The sequence below is a fragment of the Nerophis ophidion genome, linkage group LG15, assembly GCF_033978795.1.
Source record: "Nerophis ophidion isolate RoL-2023_Sa linkage group LG15, RoL_Noph_v1.0, whole genome shotgun sequence".
NCBI classification, from domain to species: domain Eukaryota; kingdom Metazoa; phylum Chordata; class Actinopteri; order Syngnathiformes; family Syngnathidae; genus Nerophis; species Nerophis ophidion.
Genome location: NC_084625.1, coordinates 32,216,234 through 32,235,346, shown reverse-complemented (window position 1 = coordinate 32,235,346; position 19,113 = coordinate 32,216,234). Strand labels below are relative to the sequence as shown.

Sequence of the window (19,113 nt, the reverse complement as noted above, 5' to 3'; positions counted from 1 at the left end):
GATGTAAATATAAACGGAATACAATGATTTGCAAATCATTTTCAACCCATATTCAGTTGAATATGCTACAAAGACGACATATTTGATGTTCAAACTGATAAACTTTGTTTTTTGCAAATAATCATTAACTTTAGAATTTGATGCCAGCAACACGTGACAAAGAAGTTGGGAAAGGTGGCAATAAATACTGATAAAGTTGAGGAATGCTCATCAAACACTTATTTTGAACATCCCACAGGTGTGCAGGCTAATTGGGAACAGGTGGGTGGCATGATTGGGTATAAAAACAGCTTCCCAAAAAATGCTCAGTCTTTCACAAGAAAGGATGGGGCGAGGTACACCCCTTTGTCCACAACTACGTGAGCAAATAATCAAACAGTTTAAGAACAACGTTTCTCAAAGTGCTATTGCAAGAAATTTAGGGATTTCAACATCTACGGTACATAATATCATCAAAAGGTTCAGAGAATCTGGAGAAATCACTCCACGTAAGCGGCATGACCGGAAACCGACATTCAATGACCGTGACCTTCGATCCCTCAGAGGGCACTGTATCAAAAACCGACATCAATCTCTAAAGGATAACATCACATAGGCTCAGGAACACTTTTGAAACCCACTGTCCCTAAATACAGTTTGTCGCTACATCTATAAGTGCAAGTTAAAGCTCTACTATGCAAAGCGAAAGCCATTTATCAACAACATCCAGAAACGCCGCCGGCTTCTATGGGCCCGAGATCCTCTGAGATGGACTGATGCAAAGTGGAAAAGTGTTCTGTGGTCAGACAAGTCCACATTTCAAATTGTTTTTGGGTATATTCGACATTGTGTCATCCGGACCAAAGGGGAAGCGAACCATCCAGACTGTTATTGACGCAAAGTTCAAAAGCCAGCATCTGTGACAGTATGGGGGTGCATTAGTGCCCAAGGCATGGGTAACTTACACATCTGTAAAGGCACCATTAATGCTGAAAGGTACATACAAGTTTTGGAACAACATATGCTGCCATTTAAGCGCCGTCTTTTTCATGGACGCCCCTGCTTATTTCAGCAAGACAATGCCAAGCCACATTCAGCACGTGTTACAACAGCGTGGCTTCATAAAAAAAGAGTGCGGGTACTTTCCTGGCCCGCCTGCAGTCCAGACCTGTCTCCCATCGAAAATGTGTGGCGCATTATGAAGCGTAAAATACGACAGCGGAGACCCCGTACTGTTGAACGACTGAAGCTCTGCATAAAACAAGAATGGGAAAGAATTCCACTTTCAAAGCTTCAACAATTAGTTTCCTCAGTTCCCAAACGTTTATTGAGTGTTGTTAAGAGAAAAGATGATGTAACACAGTGGTGGACATGCCCTTTCCCTACTACTTTGGCACATGTTGCAACCATGAAATTCTAAGTTAATTATTATTTGCAAAAAAAAATAAAGTTTATGAGTTTGAGCATCAAATATCTTGTCTTTGTAGTGCATTCAATTGAATATGGGTTAAAAAGGATTTGCAAATCATTGTATTCCATTTATATTTACATCTAACACAATTTCCCAACTCATACGGAAACGGGGTTGGTAAAATAAAGTTGACTTTGGAATATTTAAGAGCAAGGAAATTTCACGACTGGATTTGTTGCACAGGTGGCATCGTATGACAGTTCTACGCTGGAAATCCCTGAAAGCGGCCCATTCTTTCACAAATGTTTGTGGAAACAGTCTCCATGCCTAAGTGCTTTATTTTATACACTGGGCCAAGTCATTATTTTCATCATTTGAATGGGTGGCCAAACTTTTGGCGAGATAGTGTGTGTGTGTGTATGTATATATACACGACTGTCTCAGAAAATTTGAATATTGTGTTCAAGTCCTTTATTTTCTGTAAAGCAACTAAAAACATGAAAATGTCATACATTCTGGATTCATTACACATCAACTGAAATATTGCAAGCCTTTTATTAGTTTAATATTGCTGATTATGGCATACAGCTTAAGAAAACTCAAAAATCCTATCTCAAAAAATTTGAATATTTCCTCAGACCAAGTTAAAAAAAAAAAAAAGCTTAATAACAGCAAAACAAAATCAAACATTTGAAGATGTCAAATAATGCACTCAGTACTTGGTTGGGAATCCTTTTGCACAGATTACTGCATCAATGCGGCGTGGCATGGAGGCAATCGGCCTGTAGCATTGCTGAGGTGTTATGGATGCCCAGGATGCTTCAATAGCAACCTTTACCTCATTTGCATTATTGGATCTGGTGTCTTTCAGCGTCTTCTTCACAATAACCCACAAATTCTCTATGGGGTTTAGGTCAGGAGAGTTGGCAGGCCAATGGAGGACAGTAATGCCATGGTCAGTACACCAATTACTGCTGGTTTTGGCACTGTGAGCAGGTGCCAGATCATGCTGGAAAATAAAATCATCATCTCCATAGAGCTTTACAACAGATGGAAGCATGTACACAGCTGCATTGACTTTGGCCTTGATGAAACACAGTGGACCAAAACCAGCAGCTGACATGGCTCCCCAAACCATTGCTGACTGAGGGAACTTCAGGAGTGGTTTGACCATGGGAATACGGCTATTGAAGCTGTATCTGTTGAAAAACTCTATGGAGATGATGATTTCATTTTCCAGCATGATCTGGCACCTGCTCACAGTGCCAAAACCAGCAGTAACTGGTGTACTGACCATGGCATTAATGTTCTCCATTGGCCTGCCAACTCTCCTGACCTAAACCCCATAGAGAATTTGTGGGTTATTGTGAAGAAGAAGCTGAAAGACACCAGAACCAATAATGCAAATGAGCTAAAGGCCGTTATTGAAGCATCCTGGGCATCCATAACACCTCAGATATGCCACAGGCCGATTGCCTCCATGCCACGCCGTATTGATGCAGTAATCTGTGCAAAAGGATTCCCAACCAAGTACTAAGTGCATTAATTGACATTTTCAAATGTTTGATTTTGTTTTGCTGTTATAAATCTTTTTTTTTTTACTCAGTCTGAGGAAATATTCAAATTTTTTGAGATAGGATTTTTGAGTTTTCTTAAGCTGTATGCCATAATCAGCAATATTAAAATAATAAAAGGCTTGCAATATTTGAGTTGATGTGCAATGAATCCAGAATGTATGACATTTTCATGTTTTTAGTTGCATTACAAAAAATAAAGAACTTTATCACAATAATCAAATTTTCTGAGACAATCCTGTATATATATATATATATATATATATAGATACTGTATTAAAACCGCTTCTCTTCTTTATTATTGCTGAACTGTGTCAATGCATTTGATTACAATCAAACGTATTGTATGACACAAGTACAAGCAGATGTAGTTTGGCATGGAACCAGATGAACCAGACGCGCAATAAACAAATGACACACATGGTTCAATAGACCTAATTGTACAGATGCCAATAAAAAGTGAGCATTATGGTCCTTGCCCAAGCTTGTATCGGATCTCATTTTGTACCTATAATATAATTTTTCATCATTTCTCCCAATCAGGTTGCAAATCCTTCGCCTTAGTTAAAGACTACCCTCGCACTACTCACAATGAGTTCATAATGTTTTTTCCCCAACCTTTTTCCTGCTGTTTACATTTCCATAAACGCGGCCCGCCTCGCAAATCACTTGAAAACATTGTGACCTGCGAAGGCAACCTTAAGTGGACCTGGCACTTAAACCTTGATTCACAAAGCAACCATCTCGCTGCGTGCGGCAGAAAGTGTATTTAGAGGCCCAAAACTTAACATATTTATTTAATCATATCGTCCCTGTGCCCCCCGCCCAAAAAATGCCTTGCCAGTATTTTTTCTGTACTCTTTGGATTTAATCATCTCTGCGACGGAGGCCTGCCTGGGCCCGGTTTTGTCCCGGCCCGCCGTAAACCAGTCAAACGGAGTCCCTCGCATTAATTCAACCCAGCTAAGCTAATAAGGTCGAACAAGTCTCTTTGTATTGTGGCGTTAAGCTTTATTGCTTGTCGTTTTGACCAGCGACGGACAAGGTAGGCTTAGATGAGGGAATTAGTCCCCCATTCTGTGGCGCTTATTCATAGCGCGCTGGAACTACAAGCAGCCGAGAGGGTGTCAAAAGGAGAGCTGGTCCTATTGCAAAGTGTCTCCCTTGTTGGAGCTGAAAGGACGGTTATGAGACGATAAACCGCTTAATACACTGAGCTAATTGGATGAGAGCAAGGGAGACGGGGAATTAAGGGGCGACCCGAGAGGGTAGCGGAGTGCCGCGGCCCCCGCTATTCAGCTCTTTCACTAGGCCCGGGGAGGAGGAGAGGGGGGGGATGACGGAGGAAAGCAGGGGGGCTGTTCATCATCAAAGCGCCTTTTCGAGCTCCTCTCCCAGAGAGACCCGAGTAAGCAACGACCGATCCAACTGAGGCCATGGAGTGATTGGGCCTATTCTCCTCGGCAGACAGGGACGTGGTGGGAGAAATGAGGGTCGCTCAAATCCGAATCAGGAGCCAAATCAAGTCCAAGGGGAAGGGGGAAGGCGTGGGTGAGATAAGTGCAGCATCCGGTGGGAGGGACACCTGCAACACACCTATGTGGCGTTATGGGAGGTTAAGAGCCCGTGTGAGGACGTTGCTTGTCGGAACACTCAAAATAAAACTTTCATTTCGGTTCGTCTTCAACGATAAACCTGGTAAAAAAAAAATAAATCTGAAACTTATTATACCAACGTTCAAATGTTGACTCATCTGGGTAACACTTGTGCGTTTTCAGCGTCAAACTATAAAGACATCAAATGTAATGTAGTCACATGGCATTTATGGTAATAGCATGTTGACATTAAGCACATTACAGTCATCCAACAAAAATTGTATTTAGAAAAAAGCAAATGAAAAAAGCACTCCTTAGTTGGCGTATAAAAACGAGAAAAAAATGTTGACAGAAATTAAATCTGATCATATTTAATTTCGTCTTGTCGACAGGTGGTACAAGTTCAGAATTCCGTATTTCCTTGAATTGCCGCCGGGCATGTAATATGCGCCTGCCTTGAAATACTGCCGGGTCACACTCGCTCCCCAACTTTATTAGCGCATGCTTACTTTTACCGCCAGGTCAAATTTGTGACGTCACGAGTGACGCTACCCCTGTCGTGTTTTTCAAAATGGCGGAGGAGTTATTTCTGCTTATATTATGTGTAAACCAGGGGTCTTGTTCCACAGCCATAAAGATCACACTGATGGTTGTGATATAAAACAACTTTAACACTCTTACTAATATGCGCCACACTCTGTGAACCCACACCAAACAAGAACGACAAACACATTTCGGGAGAACATCGGCTCTGTAACACATTATAAATGCAACATAACACTTACCCAGAATGCCATGCATCTATGACTTTTGGCTATATTATTCACCCCTCTAGCACCAAACCCTGCCCACCCCCCTCTCCGTGCGTCGGTTGAAGTGGGCGGGGTTGGAGGCGGTCGTATAATATAGCCAAGAGTCATGAATGCATGGCATTCTGGGTAATTCTTATGTTGCGTTTATAATGTGTTACAGAGTCGATGTTTTCCAGAAATGTGTTTGGTGTGGGTTCACGGAGTGTGGCGCATATTAGTAAGAGTGTTAAAGTTGTTTATATCACAACCATCAGTGTAAAAAGTATGCATTGCAATCTCGTATGAGAAGCAGCGAAATGCATGGGTCAAGCCGGCACGCAGATAGCATGGTGTAAAGATGGGCGCGATGACATGTTGTAGAGCAGTAGTCCCCAACCACCGGGCCGCAGAATTTTTTTTAAATTAATTTTATTTTCTTATCGCACTCAATTTTTTACTGCATGCCATTGGTAAGCGCAGGGGTGAGAAGAGGTTTTAAAATTATTAGCGCCTGCTTACTTTTACCGCATGCCTTGAATAAGCGCAGGAGTGAGAAGAAGTTTTAGATTAATTAGCGCCCCGGCGGCTATTCAAGGAAATACGGTATATCCAATCACAGTTCTTTAACTGGTATTTTGAAAAGAAGGGTGGGCGTTAGCTACGAACGAGAGCCAATCAGATGCTTTTCCTTGTAGACGAGGAAGTGTATGGATTTAACATCTTCCACATCGTAATATCTGTACCGGGAGAAAGTAAAGGGGACACATTTAATTTTTACTGCTATGATGCCATCAGCATGGTGTGTGACATATGCTCAACTTTAAGTTAAAGCTATTATTTGCTGCTTTTGGTGTTCTTCCAAAAATGTATTTCATATGAGCGCGCATCGCTGCTGGGGCTTTGTCTGTTCACAACTGATTACTACGTGTAACACTTATTTTGTGGTTTTTCTAAGGATGTGTGTTTGAAATGATTTAAACTGTTATTATGTCCAGAAAATTAAACCGTTGGCCATTTGTATGGTAGTAATAAGATTGTAAAAAAAAAAAAAAACATTATTGATTCGATGTTAATGTGCCAAAACCTTGGTCCGTGTACCTTCCGTTCATTCTCTTTCCAATTCTTAAATGCAAATCAAAATAAGAAAATAGGGCCGTTTTTCGATTTTTATTTTATACAGCAGATTTTAAAATAAACAAACAGGGTTGATTTTCATTCAAATGTTGGCATAAAAGTGGATTTTTTGCTGTCTTCCTTTTATGGATTTGTATTTTTCCAGATAAACACAAAAATCTAATATACATCTATCCAAAATGAAAAATGTGTGTTTATCTGCGTGATGACGAATTGAACCGAAAGCATTACCATGAATTGATTAACAGGGACCCCGACTTAAACAAGTTGAAAATTTGATTTGGGTGTTACAATTTAGTGGTCAATTGTACAGAATATGTACTGTACTGTGCAATCTACTAATAAAAGTATCAGTCAATCAAAAAAGCAGTATTTTAGTTTTTCCTTTGCGTTTAGCATACGAGTAACATCTTTGTTGAGCATGAGACCTTTTTTCCTCTTAAAAAAGGGTCATTAAATAATTTCTGAAACTTTTGTTTCAGAAATGAAAATAGGAAAAATGGAATGAACGGAAGGTACACGGACCAACCTCGTTCTTGTTTCTAAGCTACATACAATATGAAGTGTTATTTATTAATAAACATAATAAATATTAATAGTTTTTTGTTGTATTCATTAAATCAATGTATTCTTGGTTGCCAAAAAGAGATGCAATGTAATATTTTGATATTGGCACATCTCATCTGTGCATCAATTATTACTTTATCTGTAAGCGAGTTGTATGTATGATAATATAATACATACTGTACTGATTATGTTGACTTACCCTTTAAAACGCTGGACTGTTTGCTCTGTCTTCGAAGATGTTTCGCCGCTCATCCGAGTAGGCTTCATCAGTTTGTGCTCATAGACTTAGATTGGTCAGGACTCGTTCTGACTTGCGTTTTTTTTTTCTGGTCCAGATCTTAAAGGGGAACTGCACTTTTTGGGGAATTTTGCCTATCGTTCACAATCATTATGAGAGACACGACGACAGATGTTTTGTTTTTTAATACATTTTAACTGGTAAATAAAGGTTCACTTAAAGGTCCTCTATTCCGCCAACAAAACCCAATAAAAAAACATCAGCAATACTCCATTTCGTGACTTAAATATTAACCAACTATTAGTGATATTGTTATCATCGGCGCTAATGAAGACACAGAATAAATAGCGGCGCCGTGATCACTAGCGTGTGTCCCTATGTTTGCATCATCAAGTGGTTACCTAATTGCTTGCTTACTTGCTCGTGGTAGTTTATTGCGAATCATAAATCATGCCTCTCACCTAGATAGTAGAAGGATGAGGATGTAATCCGACAAGTTGGTCCAATTTTACAGACAATTCAGACCCAGAAACGGCGAGAATAACACAAAAAGACGCTTGGTCCCACCACCTTTTCTTTTCAAGAGGATTATGAGTCATTCTTTATCTGAACGGGAATAAAACCAGATTCTATCAGTCGGTATCCTAATGACAGTAGACTGAGTACAGTAAGTGATTTTTTATTATGTTTGTTGCCTCTCATGAAGTCTGCAGCGAGTAATAATCAGTGATTTTGGAAAAAAATTGCAAAAGTCAAAATGCATTTTTAAATTAATTTGCCTCATATGCTGAAAATGATCAAAATATATAAATATTAGATTGTATTTTAATGTGCTCATTACTAAATTATAAATATACTTATGTAATGTATATAAAACCTTAATGGAGGTATGTGGATGCTTTTTAAAGGCTCCATTGATCGCATTTATTTTATATTTAGAATGGATAAAAAACAAGAAAACATACCGTGTTCTTGTCTTACGTAAGGATTGTGAATCAGAGGCAAAAGTCCCCAAATAAGTGCAGTTCCCTTTTAAGTGACAGACCCTTGTTGTTTCTGGGTGCAATCTCAGGCACATGGCTAATTTAAATATGATTTTTGTGGATTTAAATAAGGGCGTGGCCCAGCCACTCCAACATGTGCCTCAATTCCACATTGATGTACAAAAGTGGTAGAATTAATGCGTGCGCACACTGAATCTTTTTGCGCGTACATTTTCTGGATTTGAGAGTGCACCATTTTTTTTGTTGGAAATCCATGCGAGTCTTAATACATGAGGCCCTTGGTGTGTAAAAAAGTGTGTTGAGAAGCTGAGTGACGATGCACACTGCCACCTACTTTGCATAATGTGTAAACAGGTAGGACAAATCTGTTTGTGGCGGGCCGACACAAACGCAGCTTGTAGAATTAAGAATATATTTAAAAAACATTTATTTCTTAATGATAAAGTAGTTTTGCAATTAAAGCCTCCCCCTAATGTATTGTATTCTATGCAGTATATTGGAGGCATCTTCATGGACACTATTTCACATAATATCATGGACAAATAATGAAAAGTACCCATTGTAGTTTGCTTAACCGTTTTTTTATTTTTGTATTCGTTTGCAATTTAATGACAACTTAAATACATCCCAGTTGTTTGATAAATGTAGTTAGTTTCGGCATAATTGCATTGATTTATGCTAATTTATGGCCTGCATTAGGACAGACTGCAACTCCAATCAAAGGTATGTTAGTCAACAAACTGCTTACTGTTAGCATTTTGTGTACTTTTTAATTGTCAACGTGATACAGTACATGTGCTCAGTGGGGAAGGGGCATTACTTGGCCAGCCCCCACACTACGCCATAGCCCATTGATTCCAGTCCATCAAATGATGCGTCCTTTTCAAAGCAAATTTATATTCAGGCCTGTGGGAGCTAATCTAATCCCACCAGTGCATTCCTCCTCCTCCTCCTCCTCAATGAAAACATCCAACAAGTGTGACTTTCTGATGGCTAATTTCACTGCAACTCGCATTGCAATTTTCTCGCCTTTTTGCACTGCAAAGGAACGTTTTAGTTTACTACCAGCAGGTCCTCCTCACACACACACACACACACCCACACACAGATACACACACACACACACACGCCACCCCTGAGCCATTAGAGACAAATTGGTTTGCCATTCATTGTTGACAATAAGATTAAAGCAAGCCCCTATGAAGGTTTTATTGGAAGGGAACCACTGAGTTGGAGCAGGAATGAGAGCAACTTTTTTATAAACCATTTAGGGTAAGAAGAAACCAGCTCTGTTTCTTCCTACTCCTTTTTAAATATGTTCAAATAAACAATTACCACAACCCTTAACCTTACTTTTACAGCAACATGTACCTTTATTCTTATCTTCACCAATTCCCTCATTCTTACTTTCACCATTACCCTCATTCTTACTTTCACTAATACCCTGATTCTTACATTTACCATTACTCATTAATTTACTATTATTAAACTACCACTACTATTACCATTATCGCTACCAACACCATTACCCTTACTCTTACCTTTGATACCACCCCTCATTCTTACCAACACCTTGACCATTACCCGTAGGATTTTTCTCGTACTTTTCCCCTAATTTTAACCATTACCTTTCCAGTGCCCTTACTTTTACTTATAATCCCGTCAATACACTTTACCATTACTCTTACCTTTACATTACCTTTACCATTACTTTTACTATTACCCCTACCATTCCTGTTATCTTTATTTTAACCATAACCAATACCTTTACTTTTTACTTTTAAAATGACCCCTACTAATACCACTGCCTTGACTCTTACCATTATTCTTAAACTAATCTTTACTATTACAGCTACCCCTTACCCTTACTTTTTCCTTTAAAGGGGAACATTATCACAATTTCAGAAGGGTTAAAACCAATAAAAATCAGTTCCCAGTGGCTTATTTTATTTTTCGAAGCTTTTTTCTAATTTTTACCCATCCCAGAATATCCCTAATAAAAGCTTTAAAGTGCCTGATCTTCGCTATCTGTGAAGCCACTGTCCATTTTCCTGTGACGTCACATAGCGATGCCAATACAAACAGATGGTGGATAGCACAGCAAGATATAGCGACATTAGCTCGAATTCAGACTCGGATTTCAGCGGCTTAAGCGATTCAACAGATTATGCATGTATTGAAACGGATGGTTGGAGTATGGAGGCAGATAGCCAAAACGAAATTGAAGAAGAAACTGAAGCTATTGAGCGAATAGCTATAGACGCTATTCGGCCATGCATGTCTGCCTTAGCATCGCCGGTAAAATGTGCGGACCAAACGATCAGGACTTTCGCATTGACACTGGAGCAACTTGAATCCGTCGATTGGTAAGTGTTTGTTTCGCATTAAATGTGGGTGGAAGGAAACGCTGGATGTAAATGTAGTTTCAAATGTACATACAGCTAGCCTAAATAGCATGTTAGGTTTGATTAGCTGGCAGTCATGCCGTGACCAAATATGTCTGATTAGCACATAAGTCAATAACATCAACAAAACTCACCTTTGTGATTTCTTTGACTTTATCGCTGGAAATGCCTTCTGCTTTGAGTGTCGCAGGATATCCAGACATTCTTGCCATCTCTGTGCCATCTCTGTCGTAGCATCGCCGGTAAAAACCAAACGAGGAACTTTCGCATCTCTTGACACTGGAGCAACTTAAATCCGTCGATTGGTAAGTGTTTGTTTGGCATTAAATGTGGGTTGAGAGAAAGGCTGAATGCAAATATAGCTACAAATGAGGCATTATGCTGCAATATGTACATACAGCTAGCCTAAATAGCATGTTAGCATCGATTAGCATGCCGTGCTAATCGATGCACATTTTACGTAAATCAACTTGGATCCGTCCCTGATCGTGTTGTTACACCCTCCGACAACACATCGACGAGGCATGATGTCTCCAAGGTACCGGAAAACAGTCGAAAAAACTGAAAATAACAGAGCTGATTTGACTTGGTGCGTGTAATGTGTTTGAGAATATGGCGTTGACTACCTAGGTGACGTCAGGTTTTGACGTCATCGCGCCTAGAGCGATAAATTGAAAGGCGTTTAATTTGCCAAAATTCACCCATTTAGAGTTCGGAAATCGGTTAAAAAAATATATGGTCTTTTTTCTGCAACATCAAGGTATATATTGACGCTTACATAGGGCTGGTGATAATGTTCCCCTTTAACGCTACCCTTACCATTACCACAATACAATTCCCATTACCCTTAGTCTTACTTTTACTATTACCCTTACATTTGGCAGCATCCTCGCAGCAGCTGCTTCAAGCCTGTGTGATTATGTACAAATGTCCCCCACATAACTTCTTCCCTCAGCCTCCGGTTGTCCCTTGTTTAGCGTTAATTGAGTGATTAACAGGTGTGGGACCTGAGACAATTCCACCGAGGGAAGACGGAGAGGCTTTTCCCCTGAGGCGTTTGATCAAAAGAGGAACTAAATTAATCCTCAGGGTAATTTCACACGATTTACGCGGTCACCAAAGATGGGTCAAACGAGGGAGAATGCGCATTGATTGCTGTAATAGTAGTGGAGGGGGTGGATTCAGGAGGGAATTAAGCATGTGAGGTGTGTGCGTGAAAGCCGACTGATGAAGTGGTTTGTTACTTCATTAATGACAAAGAGGACTCACTTCCAGCGACACGGTATTACAGATGTTAAGACCAATTTAGCGCCTCTAAAGCCTTTCTTCCAAGGAAGTTTTGTCGCCCGCCCGCCCAGCTAAAGTGGTGGATCTAATTGAAAACCCCTCGCTTTTGTGCCTCTTTTCACATGTTGGGGATTAAGCTCATGAATATATGGCCTCTATTTTGTCAACTTGCCCCAAGAGCACAGACACGGTGAAAATATGTCTCCTACCCCTCCTCTACCCGCACATTTAGCAGCGGACACACCAGCTATCGCCTCATAACAATCTTTATTCATAGTTCTATAATATTTCACGTGTCCTGAATGCCAAAAAGAACTAATTTTCTGACTTTTTCCATCACCGCTTAAAAAACCGTTTGTAGCTCAGACATAAATAATGATCAAAATATCTAGTTGATTAAACACAGCTGGAATAATTCTACACAGGGTGGACATTCATCACACACACTACACCGAGTGCAAATGATCAAAACTCCTGAAATATACACAAGCTTGGAAAATGATGACTTTTGTTGGAAATGGCGTCCTCCCTCTTTGCACAGGATATGTACAGCTTTCATTTACAGTCGTTTAGGGGACCGGAGTCATGCGTGTGGAGAAGACTTAAGTCTGGTCTGTGGGACCCTTTTCCTTTGGTTCTGGGTGGCTGTTTGGCAAAGAGTCAGGTTTCCTGTGCTGTCCCAGCCCCATCGATGCATTTGACGTATAGCACGGGATACTTCTGATGCTTTATATTGGCAGGCCACCATGTTAAAGTGAATTTAGTACATACTAAAACTACTATAGTGACCCCAATATAAGACTACCCCAAAACGTTGTGTTGTCTTATGTCTGGGGTGTCCTATAGGGATTTAGCTTTTCCTACTGTCGCTCACAGTGGTGTATTTATTACCAAGGGATATCTTTCCTAAAAAGACGGCTGGTCTTATATTCGGGTCATGAAGGTCCATCAAATTAAATTGCAGCTGCAAGATCCAATGCAAGAAAAAAAAAATGCAGAATTTGCCTAATACTGGAATAAAAGTGCTTCATTTTGTCACTTAAACACCACCGGAAACAAGGAAAAATAAGGAACACGCTGTAAAAAAAAAATTCACAGCATTTATGTTTTTGTTTTTTTTACAGTATAAATACTGTAACAGTACAACTGACTGTAAAAATAACGATACCCTTATATTTCATAGCAATTAATTGTTATTTCACAGTATAATAATATAGTCAGTCCTCTGGAACAGTTTGATTTTTCGGTAACTCATTGTAATATTACATAGACAACATCGTACAGTAGGTGGCGTGATCTTGCTAAAACGAGAGTGATTTAAAATAAAGTTACAATTGCAAAGTAACAGCATTTAGTTGTAAATTTATTGTAAGTTACAGTAACGTACTGCAAATATATTTGTCTAGAAATTACTTTGGTAACACTTTAGTATGGGGAACATCCATCCATCCATTTTCTACCGCTTATTCCCTTTTGGGGTCGCGGGGGGCGCTGGCGCCTATCTCAGCTACAATCGGGCGGAAGGCGGGGTACACCCTGGACAAGTCGCCATCTCATCGCAGGGCCAACACAGATAGACAACATTCACACTCACATTCAGACACTAGAGCCAATTTAGTGTTGCCAATCAACCTATCCCCAGGTGCATGTCTTTGGAAGTGGGAGGAAGCCGGAGTACCCGGAGGGAACCCACGCATTCACGGGGAGAACATGCAAACTCCACACAGAAAGATCCCGAGCCTGGATTTGAACCCAGGACTGCAGGACCTTCGTATTGTGAGGCAGACGCACTAACCCCTCTGCCACCGTGTATGGGGAACATATTCACCATTTATTAGATTGCTTATTAACATGCACATTAGTAATATATTGGCGATGAATTAGTTTTTAATAAGTACTTATTAATGGATTATTCTGCATGGCCTTATTATACAACAACCCAAATTAACCCTAACCCTCTAACCCTAACCAAATAACTCTAAGTCTTTGTTACTTACAATATAGATAGATAGATGGATAGTACTTTATTGATTCCTTCAGGAGAGTGATTTAAAATAAAGTTACAATTGCAAAGTAACAGCATTTAGTTGTAACTTTATTGGAAGTTACAGGAAAGTACTGCAAATATATTTGTCTAGAAATTAGTTTGGTAACACTTTATTATAGGGAACATATTCACCATTTATTAGATTGCTTATTAACATGCAAATTAGTAATATATTGGCTCTGAATTAGTATTTATTAAGTACTTATTAATGGATTATTCTGCACGGCCTTATTATACAACAACCCAAATTAACCCTAACCCTCTAACCCAGGGGTGTCAAACGTACAGGTTTTATTCGGCCCGCGGGATGAGTTTACTAAGTATACAAATTAACCTAAAAATTTTGAATGAAAGAAACAGCTCTTCTACATGTGTCTACTGGATGTTGAAATAGTAATTCTTTGTATCTCTGGATGATGGTACATATGTACAAAATAAACCACATGATGTTAGTACATCAATCGAGGAAAATGATGAAACTACATACATGGCATACTGTAATTTGATTTTGATATTTTTTTATCTTGATAGATTGAAAATGAACACCATTGAGTTGACTGATGAACATTATCACATCATTCATTCAGAAAACACAAATAATGACAAATAAAGATAAATACTATTAACCGCGACATGTAAGTGTAAAATAACAACAACATTATGATTTGTACATTTTCAGAATGTGCTTCTTCTATTTTTAAACACAGAAAACAATCTGAATGTGTCTTTATTTTTAAGTTATCGTGCAGGGATTTTACCAGTCCGGCCCACTTGGGAGTAGATTTTTCTCCATGTGGCCCCCGATCTAAAATGAGTTTGACACCCCTGCTCTAACCCTAACCAAATAACTCTAAGTCTCTGTTACTTACAATATAGATCGATAGTACTTTATTGATTCCTTCAGGAGAGTTCCCTCAGGAAAAATAAAATGTTCCCCTGGTGTCCAAATAACTCTCAATTAAGTCTTTGTTACTTAGTATATGTTCCCCATACTAAAGAGTTACCATTGCGGTGAATGTTACTGTGAAAGAAATACATCCATCCATCCATTTCCTACCGCTTGTCCACTTTGGGGTCGCTTGAGCCTATCTCAGCTACAATTGCTGTGAATTGAGGCGGTTCTTGCATTGGATCTCACAATGTGAGGCAAATGATGTGGCGCTCATGCACAGTTTTTTTTACTTGATTTGGTTGTGCTACTTTGTTGGGGGGAATTTTTCGTTTTTTTGGAGTTGGGGGAAGGGGGTTGGGGTCGAGTATTCAGCACACCTCCTTTCCTGTGGCGCCGGGGAGCAGGATGTTGAGTTGGGTGAGCTGGGCCGAGTGTTCCTTGGCCTTGAGGCGCAAGGCGGCGATGCTGGAGGCCCGGCGGTCTGCTGCAGCCGAGGAAGATGCAGGGGCAGAAGCAGGGGACGGGTCTGAGAGGACGGGGCCCGCTTGGGAACTGTCATGCACGGGGGGGACGGGCTGTCGCAGGAGCGCGGCGGCGGTGGAAGCGCTGGTCAGAGGACCCATACTGGAGAAGAGCCTGGAAGGACAGAGTTGTGTTCATAACAGAGCGTGTGATGGCAGCAGAGGAAGAAACATTTCCTGCCAATTAAGGCTTTCAGTGTCCCTCGGGGCAAATGAGGAGCTAATTGTGGCATGTGGTGTTTGCAGCGTCAGCGCTCTTCACAGCTTGTTTTGCAGCATCACACATTTGGTTAATTTATTAAGACATTTGGCAGTGATTACACGCCACACTGCGAATAGTTACAACACATTTCTAATCAGACGCCCCGAGATAAACAGCAACGTCATTAGCTCCACTCCATTGCCTGTCGGTGCCACGGCGGAACAGGTGGGGGTGATACCTGCCAAAGGTGGGCCCGATGAAAGCCGGGTGGCGGAACATGGCCGCCGTGCCCAGGAAGGTGCCCAACCCGAGGGGGGTGGCAAGCGGCGGCGCAGAGCCGTTGTGGTGGGGCGGGGCGAGGCCCGGGAAGGCGGCGGCGGCCGCTGCTGCCGTCCACGCCGACTCCAAGGCGGGATGCGGGTGAGGCGGGAAGTGTCCTCCCTCCAGGTAGTGGCTGAGAGGGTGGCCTGCTGCCAGGGAGCCCGGGAAGGGGAGGCCCGGCGGGTGTGCCTGCACACCAGCCTTCTCGCGCTTCCTCCACTTGGCTCTGCGGTTCTGAAACCACACCTAGAAGGGCAAACAGTGGGTAAGTCATCACTTTATAACACAAACATTCCAAACACCATGATTCAACCACTTTTTCCCCAGGTGCATGCCTGCACGGGTATGCCCAAATCCGCTCCAGTCTAATTGAACCCTTCGGTGACGTCAGAGACCCCGTGCAAAATTGCCTCTGAACTTCCCCCGATGACAATTAATGCGCTTTAAATGAAATTCTTGAAAAGGGGACGTGCACAGCGAGTGGGTGTATTTAACTTTCCCACGCGGCCACTCCACTGCCGGTCAGTTTGCACTGCAGACGCACAAAGAAAAATGTCAACAGGAGGAAAAGTGATTGAGCGACAGGGACAGTACACACACACACATTATTCCCACAGGCCTGTTTAGCATTACACAGCCCCTGGGGAATTTATGAGTTTTTATCACCTCCTGATGGCGCCCGCTAAGTGATTTGTTCACCTCCAGCCCCCCTCCCTTAAAGAGACATCTGCTGTATCACCGTCGGCCATTGACCCTCTAGTCGTGTTTGAACTGTCTCCGCGGTTATGAGACATGCACACTTCCATGCAGCGAGGGTGGCGACAGTGGGCTGCAGGAGCAAACACCTTTTAATGGCCCATTTGCTCCCCAAGTGCAAAAGCAAGGCATCAATGCAGCAATCATATAATAGCAAATCAAATACCCTTTCCCCTCTCTGATGGGAATCCAAGCTTTATGAATGGCTTAATTGCAGCTAAAAAGCCACTTGGCTTCCCCATTTATATGACGAGCCATAAATGAATGTCTCAAATTAGAGCGGAACATGTGACCCTGAACGGGAAAAGCGGTAGAAATGGATGGATGTGATAATATAACAAAAAATTTAACCACTTACTTGCACCCTGGCTTCGGTCAGATCCAAACGCATGGCGAGCTCTTCCCTGCAAGACGAGTGAAAATATATGTCTTGAATTCCTGTTTTTGTTGTTCCCCTGTCAACAACACAGCCGACTAAAATAGTCTTGAACAATACAAAAAAGGCATAATTGTTCTATTTTCCCTGTCTAGTATAGAAATAGCCCTCCTGATTGTTCCTTTTCCCCACCTACTTCTTCTTTTTCTTGTTCCCTGCAGTCCTGTCAGTGTAACAACATAATGGTTGGAATAATGACATCCAAACAAGGCAGCCATGCACAAAAAGCAATTGAAGCTCCCTTCAGGTGCCGTGGTGGAAAGTAGGAATAATCTCAATTCAGCACATGCATGTCACCATTTGTGGGAATTATGCATATTTTTTATGAGTTAAACATTTTTGCGTGTAAAAAATAATGATTATGTTCCATATAATGTCTAACCTGGTGAAGACGTCGGGGTAGTGCGTCTTCTGGAAGGCTCTCTCCAGCTCCTCCAGCTGGTAGCTGGTGAAGGTGGTTCTGTAACGCCGCTGCTTGCGCTTCATCATGCCTTCCTCCGAGTCGCTGCCGGCGGACAGACACACGCTGTCCTCCCCGTCCCCGGCGGTCAAGCCCTCCCGCTCCTCGTCCTTCGGGGAGAGCGCCGCAGCGTCCCCGCCGGAGCTCTCCTCCTCCTTCACCGCCTGCTCCTCCAACTTGGTCAGCTCCTCCCGCTCCATGAGGCCGCCGCTCTCCGCAGCCTCCGCGGGGCTTTTGCGCTCGCCCTCCGGCCGGCTCAGAGCCGCGTTCTCCCTGTAGGACTTGCTGCGGCTGATGCTCACCTGCGGAGCCTGGATGATCTTCAGGCTGTCCGCGGCCCCCTCCAGCAGGACCCGCTCTCGATCCAGCTTGTCCGCCTGCTCCTGGAGGTACTTTCCTCCAGGGCCGTAGAGGCGGCGGAGCTTGGGGGGCAGATGCATGTCCACGCCCGGCAGGGAGAGCGGCTCTTTGCTGGGGCCTGGTCACGACACAAAAAAAACAACTTTTAAAATAATATCCTCGGGAAAAAAATCCGTCGTTTTTTTACATTGGGAAAAAAAATCCTGCTGTGCACTAATAAGCCGGATCACAAAAAAAAGTTGTTAAAATAATATCTCAAATAAAATCTATCAATATATTTATTCATTTTTTACATGGGATCAAAATAATCCTGTGATGTACTAAAAAGCCTGATCACAACAAAAACGTGTTAAAATTGCATCTCCAGTAAAATCCATTATTATTATATATTTTTTTACATAGAATTAAAATAATTCTGTGATGCACTACAAATATTAATATTCTCTACATCAGGGGTAAGGAACCTATGGCTCTAGAGCCAGATGTGGCTCTTTTGATGACTGCAACTGGCTCTCAGATAAATCTTAGCTGACATTGCTTAACACGATAAGTAATTAATAATTACGCTCAAAATATAAATAACGTTCAAAATATTAAACATTGTCATGCATTTTAATCAATTCATCCGTTTTCTACCCCACCTGTTCAAGAAGTTGCATTAATTGTAGAATTATTTTAATTATTACTGGTTTATTATTTACTATTACTATTTATTACTAGCTTCAGAATAACAATGTTATTAAAAAAGAATAAGAGACTTATTATACTGTAAAATTTTGGTTTTACTTAAAATGCACGCATTTAGTTGTATTCAGTGTAAAAAAAATATTATATGGCTCTCACGGAAATACATTTTAAAATATTTGGCTTTCATGGCTCTCTCAGCCAAAAAGGTAACCGACCCCTGCTCTACATAATCAGCACCATTAGAAGCACACATATTTAGTGACATTAATTTACAATTGTGGCTGCAATTAATTAAAGAAAATGTTTGTTCACACTCATGCATTTTTAGACATTTGAACACATAATTAATTTTCCTGAGGGAACTCTCATGAAGGAATCAATAAAGTACAATCTATATATCCATCTATCTATCTACATAAAACTATCCATCCATCCATTCCTACCGC

At 41.2% G+C, this 19,113-nt stretch overlaps 1 protein-coding gene across 1 annotated transcript in view; it reads right to left on the bottom strand.

Annotated features, from left to right (window-relative positions):
- Positions 1–12,233: 12,233 nt before the first annotated feature.
- Positions 12,234–19,113, bottom strand: part of arxa (aristaless related homeobox a) — a 7,976-nt gene continuing 1,096 nt past the window's right edge. The window contains exons 2-5 of the mRNA XM_061922028.1: positions 17,543–18,098; positions 17,083–17,128; positions 15,886–16,214; positions 12,234–15,560 (exon numbers count right to left, since the gene is read on the bottom strand). Coding sequence (XP_061778012.1) covers positions 15,293–15,560; positions 15,886–16,214; positions 17,083–17,128; positions 17,543–18,098 — 1,199 coding nt within the window. The 3' untranslated portion in view covers positions 12,234–15,292. The remainder of the gene's footprint in view (positions 15,561–15,885; positions 16,215–17,082; positions 17,129–17,542; positions 18,099–19,113) is intronic.